General features: G+C 34.8%; 1 protein-coding gene across 1 annotated transcript; it reads left to right on the forward strand.

The window, feature by feature from the left end:
• The first annotated feature begins 6912 nt into the window (after positions 1-6912).
• LOC143539151 (cytochrome P450 704B1-like) lies at positions 6913-11657 on the forward strand. The gene is made up of 6 exons (XM_077032553.1): positions 6913-7299; positions 7932-8147; positions 9091-9411; positions 10306-10686; positions 11171-11371; positions 11478-11657. Exons 1-6 carry the CDS (start codon positions 7018-7020, stop codon positions 11655-11657), a joined length of 1581 nt encoding a protein of 526 aa, XP_076888668.1. The 5' UTR covers positions 6913-7017.
• The last annotated feature ends 318 nt before the right edge of the window (positions 11658-11975 follow it).

An 11975-nucleotide genomic window follows, 5' to 3' on the forward strand; every position in this document is an offset into this window, starting at 1 on the left:
TTCTGGGCAATGCTTGCGGAAACGGAAATAACATCCCCGCATAGCAGGAACGTCGAGAACTACGTTGTTTGAAACACCAGAATGGAATTAGTGGTTTTGACATAATTGATCACTATGTTCAAAACTACCAAAACCTCATGGAAAATCCATACAACTGGGACTCAATGCTCCTGACTTGCGAGGAGGTTACAGACCTACCCGCATCATACCCAAAGACCAAGCAGGAAACTCGGGCATTTATGCAAGTGACAAGGACTTCCGCGGAAAGAATCCCCATGGAAAACCTTACAAAACCCTTTTCAAAACCCTTTGCTTAAGTCCAAAAGTTCACCTCACTTTATTAAACACGCATGAGAAGAACATTGGACTGGGGGACTTGAAGAGGTAGGTCCCAGCAGAGCCCAGTTGGACCCGCAAGACTCACCTTAAACAGGGACGTCTGCGCAGAGACCAACTGGATCCGCAGGACCAACCATGCTCAGAGACGTGACGTCCTTACGCGCAGTACGCAAGCTGGTCCCGCAGGAAAAGCCTCCCAATGGTGAAGGACTCCGCCTGTCCCCGCAGCCTCGGATACAAGCCATTAGGGAAGGCCACCCGCGCAGCATGGCTACACGCACAAGGCACTTAGCTCTCGATCATTCAGTGTCACCTGAAGGAATGAGCAAAGACGGGAGCAATCCCGCACAGAGGCGGGAGGGGGAATACTCCCGCCCAAATAAGCCAGTCTGTATACTGAAGGATCTTTTACTGTACCTGACGAGGTATGGGCGAAAGATCTGATCAGAGATACGACAGCTCACTGATACAGTATGGCGAGCAGCATGCTCCTGTACTGTATCACTATTAGCCGCTGCCTACTCACCAACTACTGTCATACCACGTGCGTAGCCGGCAGTTGGTGGAAAGGGAATAGTATACAGCAGGCCTGGTCACTATCAGCCGCTGCCTACCCACCAACTACCAGCAGGGCACGTGCGTAGGCTACTGTTGATGAACAGGAACACTGTTGCAGCCGGCCATACCTCCTTGGAAACCTACCTTCGGCTATAAATACCCCAAATGGTATGATCATCTCAACACATTATATTATCATATCTTATCATTATATCATACCTGATATCTGCTCTAGCAATCTCTTAATATACATTTATATTTAAAGAGCAATCTAGTCTGATTCTCACGCCGGAGGGTGGTCACAAGGAGGAACCCCCCCCCTTCTCAGTGACGAGCTCACGGTGTCTGTTTTGCAGGTTATCAGAAGAACCATCTTCCAAGGGTCTAACCCCTCGTGGGATACAGCTATCCAACCCCCAGGTTACCAGTAATCTGTCGTGGGTCCGGTTAGTGTTTCTTCACCTCTATACTTCCATGCCGGATCTAGAGGCGACGATATAAATTCCTTTGACAAGTAATACCCATCGTCTTTTAGTAGCCAAAAAACATTTGCACGTCCACCATATTTGCAAGGAATCATATCCTCTATTTCTTTATCAAACACATGAAAATGTGCAGATTTAGATGTGGTGAAAAAATCTCCGCTAAAAAGCGTATTACCAAAAATACTTGAACAAAATTCGAACTTATACGCATTAAGATAAGTAATGTTGTGGTGCCCAAGATCATTGTCTCCTGATCTCACACGAGCATCGATGATTTCAAAAGAATAGTCACCATTGTAAATATAAATGGACCAATTTTTAGCAAAAGGACATTGACTATGAGAAGGGGTTATTAGAAAGCAAATGAAATAGGTTAATACAAGCAAAAGAAAATAACTTTTCATTGTGACCAAAATGCTCATCTTTCAAGACCAAACAATGAGTATTTGAGTGTGTTCCTCTCTAATCACACTAACTTATATACAATATATGTAAACCACCAATATATTGGTATATCTCTACCAATATATGTTGACAATGCACAAGTATATATGCAATTCTATATAAGTTTTTTCAAAATGTCCAATAGTATTCTGTAATAAAATATGCAATATAAATATATTCGGTTTTTTAATAAACTAAAGTGTTCATTTCATGTGATGATTAAGTTTGAACCATTTTAGCTTAGGTAGTTAATGAGTGTAAATGCACAATTAATTCTATCGATTTATCTTGATTTGATGAAGATTAAAAAAATTGGGTTTTTCATATTACACCTTACTTTTATTTTCCAATTGCTCAACTATATTAAATAGGTTTGACCATAATTTATGAATTTTTGTCTAATGGTATATCTTTAAAAAAAATTGGGTCTATACCTAAACCAAACATTAAAGACAGATTATTCATTAATTATTACAAATGTTAAGAATTCATGAAATCAGTTAAATCGTTATTTAGTTTCTATTATAACCTAACCCATCTATACTAAGTTTTTGATCTATGGGTGGCGTGGGCGTTGATTCACAAAACTACCGAGACATAAAACTAAGACGTAGTGATGAAGCACATCCGGTAATTGTATTAGTAAGATAAATAAAGCAAACTAAATATCATCATCGTACTCGGTATATCCCACCAATAGCAAAGCTATGGTAGGGTCTGAGGAGAGTAAGATGTAGACAACCTAACCTTTACCCCATAGGGATAGAGAGGCTGCTTCCGGTGAGACCCCCGGCTCGATAGTAGTTTTGCATCAAGCCTTGGACATAAGACACATAACACTCAACCATCGGGACACCGACCGATTAGTGTATGTACCCTTGTCTTTCGGCTATCAACGCCACCACATGATGTCTGATTAACCTTCCACCACTTTTAACGTTATTTTCACGAGATTAGTAAAATAACGTCAAAATTAGTGCAATTTCGCTTTTACCCACCCGAGGATTCACACATATATACATTATATGCGTACATTATATGCGCAAGCACCGCAAGCAAACTAAATATAGAGCTCAAAATATAATCGTAAGGTTATGTATGTCTAATTAAAAAACTTATATTAATACTATTGTTGTTGTAGGATAATAGGATGATGTTATTAATTTTATTATAATTTGATAAAAAAAATTGAACAATTAATTCTTTTCTATCATTGTCTCATGTTTTAAACTAATTTATATTATAATTTGATAAAAAAATACAAATTGAACAATTAATTTTTTTTTCTATCTATTTTGCCTCATGTTTTAAGTTAAAATAGAACCCACAACTATTTGGTTGTAAATCATACCACTTTCAAAACCACAACGCCACTTATATTAATACATTCTCACACTACATGTCATTTTTTCTCCATTTTTCACCACCGGCAACTCCCATCACACCATACCATCACCACCACCACCTAAACGACTCTCTGTACACAATGCACACGAAGTGTTTTCAATGGAATCAATGGGATTTGTTTTTATTTCTTGTATTCTTTATTTTATGTTACATGGTAATGTAATAAATAGTTATTGGCTATAACATTTCCTTGATGTGGGTGCAACGGTCAAGAGAGTGATATGCAAGGTTGTCACAAATTTGTTAATAAAGGTAATGATGTCTTCATTTATCCTTTTACTTTTCACTTTCTAACATTCTCTCTCAAGTTAAGTAGTGAGGTTCCGATACTCAGTTTGTAAAGAATCTCGTTGAATAATCTTCCGTTGACGACCTTCGTGAATATATATGCTAATCGGTCTTCAAAACGAACAAATGGCGACTCTATAACTCCCGCTTCAAGTTTTCCTTTGATGATGTTTTGGTCAACCTTTATATGTTTTGTGCGATCATGTATGACGAGATTTTCTGAAATTTGTATTGCCACTTTGTTGTCACACATAATTCTACTAGCTTCGGTTTGAAGAGAACCAATTTCGGTCATAAGTTTATGTATCCATAGAACCTCCATCACGCCTCGTGCAATTCCTAAGAATTCTGCTTCTGCACTAGACAGTGCTACCACATTCACCATGTAACTAGATTGCCGCCAACCAGGGTAAAGTATCATAATGTTGATATTTTATCATTTTTATCTCAGCCCAGTCTGCATCGATGTTTAATTTGACTTTTATGTGTTTATTTGGTTGAAAGAGAACTCCATCGCTTGTTATCCCTTTGAGATATCTAATGATCCTCCATATTGCTTCATGTGAGTTACTTGAGGTTGATGCATAAACTTCTTGACCACCCCTACCGCATATGCAATATATGAACGAGTATGTGAGAGGAATATCAGTTTTCCCATCAAGCGTTGGTATCTTTCTTTGTTTGCTAACTTTCCTTCTTTTTCCATATGTACTTTATGATTTACCACCATTGGCGTAACAGCCGGGTTGCAGTCGATCATTCCTGTCTCAGCTAAAAGGTCAAGAATATATTTTATTAACATATAGTAATACCCTTTTAGATCTTAGTACTTCAATTCCAAGAAAGTGCTTAAGCCTACCTAGGTCCTTCATTTCAAATTCTTTAAACATGTTTGCTTTCAACCTCTTCATTTCTTCATCATCGTTCCCTGTAATGATTATGTTATCAACATATATGTTTAAACAAGTTACAAGGTTACCTCTTTTATTAAGAAAAAGTGTATGATCAGAGTTGCTTTGTTGAAATCCATATCCCTTCATTGCTAAGGTGAATCTGCCGAACCAACCTCTAGGAAACTGTTTTAGCCAATAAATAGTTCTTTTTAAGCAGCGGAATTCTTTTTCTTTGAAATTATCGGTGAACCCAGGTAGGGCTTCCATATAAATTTCTTTTAGTTCTCCGTAAAGAAAGGCGTTCTTAACATCAAATTGATGAAGAGATCATCCTTCATTTGCAGCAATTGAGAAAAGGACCCTAACTGCCCAATCTTGGCTACCATAGAGAATGTTTCTTGGTAGTCAACATGTAACACCCGAAAAAAAGTAATTATCAATAATAATATTATATGTTGTTAAAACATAAGCATATACATATATTATTAAATGTTAAAAAAAATGTAAGGTGGGTAAAGTTAACTAAGAAGTTAACCTAGTTAACTAGAAAATGTGATGTTATAAAATGGGTTAAAGGTTGTGTTTTAAGTACTATCTAAAATATAGGGGCTAAACATGTTCAAAATCAAGCTAAAACATGTAAATACAAAAACTTGATTAAAACACACACACACGTGTGTGTGGATCAACAGGGAGAAAAACAAGAAGGGAGAAATCCTTGTACATTAAATTCCTCAAATTGAAAGGCAAATATATTGAGTGATAAAACCTTACATGTGAGTAAGGTTGTGATCATCTCAACTTTATGCTCAGTATGTTTTAATAATCAAATATGATAATTATAGCAAAAGGGGACAAGTACAATGCTTGCAATTAGTAAAGGGTTTGTGATCATATGATGAAATTGATAGTACATGTATGCTTAAAGTAGTCATAAGTGTTGCAATTGTGAAATATTTGGCACAAATCATTTGTTGGTTAATGTCCAAGTCATCTATGAGTTCGCTAGACAACAGTCTTGATGGTGATGCCACACACTCACACCCTTCATTTTTTCTAGTCCGGACAAAGGATGCAAACAACAAAAACTTGTTAGAAGGTCTACAAGGCAGGAGTCCTATGGACACTAACGGTTGAGTCAATCATATAGAACCACAACATAAATTTATAGAGTAAATTACATTTTTCGTATTTTAGGTATATAACAAATTTCACTTTTCGTTATAAACTAAGAATTAACATAAATTATCCTTTATGCTCATAACTTCATATGTTGTAATGGTTTTCATTCTTCCTCTAGTAGACCTTAGTGTGTCTGTTAAATTATATGCCTTGTAGATGACAAAATGGCCTTACGTGTGGTAACACATGAACATGAAAAATGATTGATTTATATATGTTAAATTGAGGGGGCGTATGGGTAAATTTTTAAAACTTGCTTATTTGTTATTTGTTTGTTGAAAAGCAAAAAGTGTTTGGTAAAGCTCTTTTAAAAGCTTCAAAATAAAGCTTTTCAAAGGTGTATTTTACTTTACAAAAAGCAAATAAGCAAAATAAAAGGCTCACCCAAACACCCCCAATGAGCTAACTTTAGTGTGCTGGTTAAAGTGGGTCAAAGCCTATTAGTCTAGGCCCAGAATGAACATACGTCTTTAGAAACATTACATATGTTTCCATTCAATATTCAATTATTTACTTTGATTTACGTTTAAAAGAAATGTTACAATTCACTTGATTTCAATCCTATTTCATGTATCGATCCTACTTGATTAAAATGGCGTATCTTATGTTTTTAATAAAATGGTTATTCCTTTTTTAAAAATGAGAAGGTACCTTACTACCTTGTGTTAATTAAGATTGTAAAGGGCATAGTCCACTTGGAAGGTTTCTTCTTTTCTTTTATTCCTTACATCCGGTTCAACATGTCGAAGTCATAACGGGTTAGCCCACACGAAGACCGTTCAAGAGTACTCAACCGAGCAAATTGTGTTAAATGTTCCCGGACTCCAGGCCGACCGGCCTTTCGGTTATGAGAACATTAGTTTACATTTAGTATATATCACATTGTGTATTGGTGTTTAGTTCACATGTTAAAGAAACGAAGAATTGATGATATTTACTTGAGCAACCTATTTTGGTCCGTAACTATTTATTTCTATTATCATTATAACATTTTATTGTAACCATTTTTTTTAACGGCTTATGAAAAATTTTAGATCCATGTTAAATGGCACATCAAGTTTTTGATCATTTATAGAATACCAACTGAATTACTATGTTATGAGAAAGTAATATCAACTTTTTCTCAAAATATACAAAGTTATATAATTATAAAATATGAACAAAAGATACATAATTTCAACTACTTAAAAGTTTGGAAATGTGTAGGTTAAAAACACACTGTGAAACCATTTTAAATTAAAATACCTAATTCTCATACAAAGATTGTTGACAAAAGTATAGTTAATTCATTAGTAACCCATATTACAACAACTTATATAGTTTTGTAATTCATTTTCACCTATTTCTCTTTATAAGAACTTACCCTTTGCTACATGACACAAGAATTTGAAGATTGCCAATAAATTTTCAACCTCAAGAAGATGGAGATGGAAATCTTGATCACTTTGGCATGTTCAATCTTTGCATGGATCTTTCTTCACCGATGGAACCAACGAATCAACAAAGGTCCGAAAACTTGGCCACTTGTTGGAGCCGCTATCGAGCAACTAGTGAACTATAACCGGATGCATGATTGGTTTGTCAATTACCTAACCGAGTCAAGAACCGTTGTGGTTCCAATGCCCTTCACCACCTACACTTATATAGCCGATCCGGCTAATGTAGAACATGTTCTTAAAACCAATTTTGCAAACTACCCAAAGGTATGTAACTTCTATATATGCATAGGCCTATAAACGAACTGAGCATTCAATGAACTGTTCGTGAACCGTTCGGTAAGGAGTTCGTTTATGTTCGTTAATGTAATAAACCAATGAACATGAACAAAAAGGTGTGCTCATTTAATTAAACGAGTGAACATGAACACATGTTTTGTTCGTTCATTTATGTTCATGAATGTTCGTTTACATATTAATAAAAAAATAATTAATTATTATTTGTATTTTATAAATTATATCACCCTAATACCTAATATCTGATCAAATGGTTATTTGTTCGTTTGTGTTCATTTAGGTTTATTTGTGTCCATTTACGTTTGCTCATATATGTTCATTTTATGCTCATGGACTGTTCATTTAAATTTTAAACGAAAGAACATAAATGAACACAAACATGCTCATTTTTTAAACGAACCAACATGAACACAAATGTTTGTCCGATTAATTCTTGAGTTCATGCTCGTTTAAAGTTAAATGAACAAACACGAACATGTCCTTGTTTGTGTCTGTTCGTTTCTTTCAAGACTTTCTTTCGTTATGCACACATAAAATCTTCATTTCTATTAAGATTTTCCCTTACGATATACACGTAAAGTTTTTTTTCCGGGTTTTTGAAGGGTGACGTGTATCATTCGTATATGGAGGTGTTGCTTGGAGATGGCATATTCAATTCAGACGGTGAGAATTGGCGAAAACAAAGGAAAACATCAAGTTTTGAGTTTGCTTCTAAGAACTTAAGGGACTTTAGCACTGTGGTTTTCAGAGAGTATAGCCTCAAACTATCTTCTATACTAAGTCAAGCAGCTTTTGACCATCAACAACTAGACATTCAGGTAATTAGCAAGTCATAAGTGTGTCTATGTCACTTAGGGGTGTCTGGGATTGCTTATTTTCACCAACTTATAACTTATTAACTTTTTAAAAAAGAATAAGGTGTTGATGTGAGAGGGAAAAGTTAATAAGTTACACTTTTATAACTTATTAACTTATTGAAATGTTACATGAAGTTTTCATAAGGAATCCCAAACACCGCTTCAGAGTAGAAGCAAAGATAACAACAAATAATCTCAAGAGAAAATTGATATAATGTGTTTTTATTTGCGGAGAATAAAACAAGTTAAAACCTTAGAGCATTCACATTCAATCCATCAAAAAATGTGAGGAGAGTTTTTAAAATGTAAGGAGTGGTTTAGGTTGTTGTGAGTGAAGGAGGGAGAAATGTAGTGATTTTTCTGTATATTTGAAAAGTTATTGTTCACACCCTATAATTTTTTAATATATTTTGAAAGTGGTTTGAATGAATTAAAGAGAAATGGTAATAATAAAGATATAAAAAAGTATTATTTAATTGAAAGAAGGGAGAAAATGAATTGATTTTTAGTGTAATTTGAATTTGGAGATATGAGATTGGATGTGAATGCTTTTAGTACTATGAAAACTCGCTAAGTCTTATATCTGACGATGAAATTTAGGGCAGGTAGTTGGGACAACCCGACTATAGCGTTTGCCACATGATCTAGCTCGTTTAGCCGTTGGTATCTATTACTTTTGGGCCAAGTCATTTCTTGCATTTTAAGTTGGGCTCTTTTTAGCACGTTTGACTATGTCTGGTTGTTCAAGTACGAGTCTGCTAGCTTTTTAATCAACTTTCATCTATATGTTCTCGCTTTTTTTGTTGCTCTTATTTCAATTTCAAATTGATCGAAACACACTAATTTAGTGTGTTTTCCTCTATTATGTGTTATGTGCTAAAAGTTGTATATTTTTCAACTATAGGAATTATTGATGAGGATGACATTGGACTCCATATGTAAGGTGGGGTTTGGAGTAGAGATTGGGACATTAAGTCCTAACTTACCTGACAATCGGTTCGCAAAAGCATTTGATGCCGCAAACATTATAGTAACTCTTCGGTTCATTGACCCTTTATGGAAAATTAAAAAGTTTCTAGGGGTCGGTTCTGAAGCCGTTCTTGATCAAAGCATCAAGATCATTGACGATTTTACGTATTCAGTCATCCATAGAAGAAAGAAAGAGATTGAAGAGACTCAAGATGTTCCTACTAATGGCAAGGTGAATGCAAGTAATTTACTAATGGTTTATAATTGACTTGTAATAGGTCAAACATGATTAATGTGAAAAGTAGCTAACGAAAATGGTTAAACTTAAAAGTGACGCATAGCGCATAAGTAACAAAATTAATTATTCACGAGCATATCCTTGAAAAGGAAATAAATGAAAACTTGTGTTCGAGGCTCAAGATGATGAAATTTGGGTCCGACAGTTGAGACAGATCGCCTGTTTTGCCACCCATTGAGACGCTTCATCCATTACTAATGGACCCCAGAACTTGGTTGTAACGCAAGTTATGTGACTTATGTCATTTTCTAGCATATTTGCTTCTCTCATTCAAATAAAGTATGCTAACTCTTGCATAAATTCCGTATAAAAAGTTAAAACTTTACAACATCTTTAATTCAATTTAGAAAAAATTATATTATTTATAGTATAGTTTTATATCATATAAATTCGTTTTAAGCTATGTTCATTTTCAAGGTCGACCCCTGGGTAGGGCGAGCCTAGCAGTCGGTCGAGACACGCAATTTTTTTTGGGGGGAGGGGGGTGGATTTATATATATTTTTTAATTTTTTTTATAAATAGGTATGGATCTTAATTGTCTTAAATATATTATATTGGACCCAAAGCCTTTAAAATCCATTTAAACTATCATGCCCAAACTAAATAAAAATATAACGTTAATCGTCGCTTGAAAAAATTAACTTAAATATTTCGTTACTCTTTAGAGCCTCGGGCCTTTTTATTTTGCTCGGCCGAGGTATTTAAATTCTCGGAGACGGCCATGTTCGGCTGTTCATTTTGTCTTGTTAACTTGTATTCATATTGATATTGATATTGATATTTATGCGCTATGTTTGGAATGTCGCGCTATAACTAAATTTGATCTTATTCCGTTTATTTATTAGATGAAGCACGATATATTATCAAGATTCATCGAGTTAGGAAAAGATCCTGAAAACAACATCAACGACAAGAGTCTAAGAGACGTCGTATTGAACTTTGTGATCGCTGGAAGAGACACGACAGCAACAACACTTTCTTGGGCCATTTACATGATCATGACTCATGACCATGTTGCGGAGAAATTGTACGAGGAACTTAAATCTTTTGAACAAGATCGTGCCGAAGAAGAGAATGTATGTTTGAAACCATGTGAAACACATGATCCCGAATCGTTTGATCAAAGAACAAAGCAGTTTGCTGAACTTATGAGTTATGATACATTGGCAAAGTTGTATTATTTGCATGCTGTCATCACAGAAACTCTTCGGTTGTATCCTGCGGTGCCTCAAGTAAGTCATTGTTCTTGTCTTTGTTTTGTTATAGATTGTGACATATTTCTAGTTAGTTAATGTCAACTAGAGGAGCTAAACGCATCACATTTGTGGGTTAAATGGTTGAACTCGAAATTGTGTTAGATACACATGAACCTAAACACAACATGAATATTCATTGGTAGAGACGCACATGGCCATATAACATTTTTGTATATGCATTATAATAATAAAAAACTATATTTATTATTAATTTTTTTAATACAAACTAATGGTTTCAAAAAATTAAATAAATAAATTTAGTTCAAACTGTTAAACCACCAAACCCGTTGTTTTGGCTGACGCGCTCAGCCTAGCTGATTTGGTTAGACTGTAAACACCTCTAAACCGAATAGATTAACCCCTTAGCTTGAAAAAACAAACTAAAGTGGGTTGTTAAAAACTTGATGAAGCTACGAAAGATTTATTTATTTAATTATTTATTTATTTTTATCTTAAAAAGGACCCCAAAGGAATCTTGAACGATGATATTTTGCCTGATGGAACGAAAGTAAAAGTAGGCGGTATGGTAACATATGTGCCTTACTCAATGGGTCGAATGGAGTACAATTGGGGGGCCGATGCAAATCAATTTAAACCCGAGAGATGGCTTAAAGATGACTTATTCCAAAATGCATCTCCATTCAAGTTCACTGCATTCCAGGTAAGTAATAACGACCATTTATTTATCAACACGTTGATTAATTCACGTTATATTTTATTTTATTTTTCAAAAACAAATTTGAATGGCATTTTTTGTTATGTGACAGGCGGGTCCACGAATATGTCTCGGCAAAGACTCAGCATACCTGCAAATGAAAATGGCACTCGCTATTTTGTGTAGATTTTTCAAGTTTGAATTGGTAGAAGGGCATGTGGTGGAGTATAGAATGATGACGATTTTATCGATGGCAAATGGATTAAAGATTAAAGTTTCAGCATGTTCATAAAAAATACTCTTGTACTCGTGTTCCTTAAAATATACATTTTTAGCATGTTCTTAACGACATTTTTATAATATGCTAGAGTAGTAATTTGGTGTTTTCGATCACCCGATCTTCAGTTTCACATTCTTTATGTGTAACACATACATAAAATGTTCGTTATGGTTTGTACCCGAAAATGATATGAAGTACCTAAATGTGAAAAAAAAAAGATTTTAAAGGCTGTTTGAGTATGCGTTTTAAGACTTAATGTATGATATTGAATAACTACGGTTTCATAAACAAAATTTAATAATTAGAGTGTTGAGTGGTTAATAAATTCTT

The sequence above is a fragment of the Bidens hawaiensis genome, unplaced genomic scaffold (assembly GCF_021521415.1).
Source record: "Bidens hawaiensis isolate Kalapana, Puna unplaced genomic scaffold, B.hawaiensis_p1.1 tig00011819_1, whole genome shotgun sequence".
Lineage (NCBI taxonomy): Eukaryota > Viridiplantae > Streptophyta > Magnoliopsida > Asterales > Asteraceae > Bidens > Bidens hawaiensis.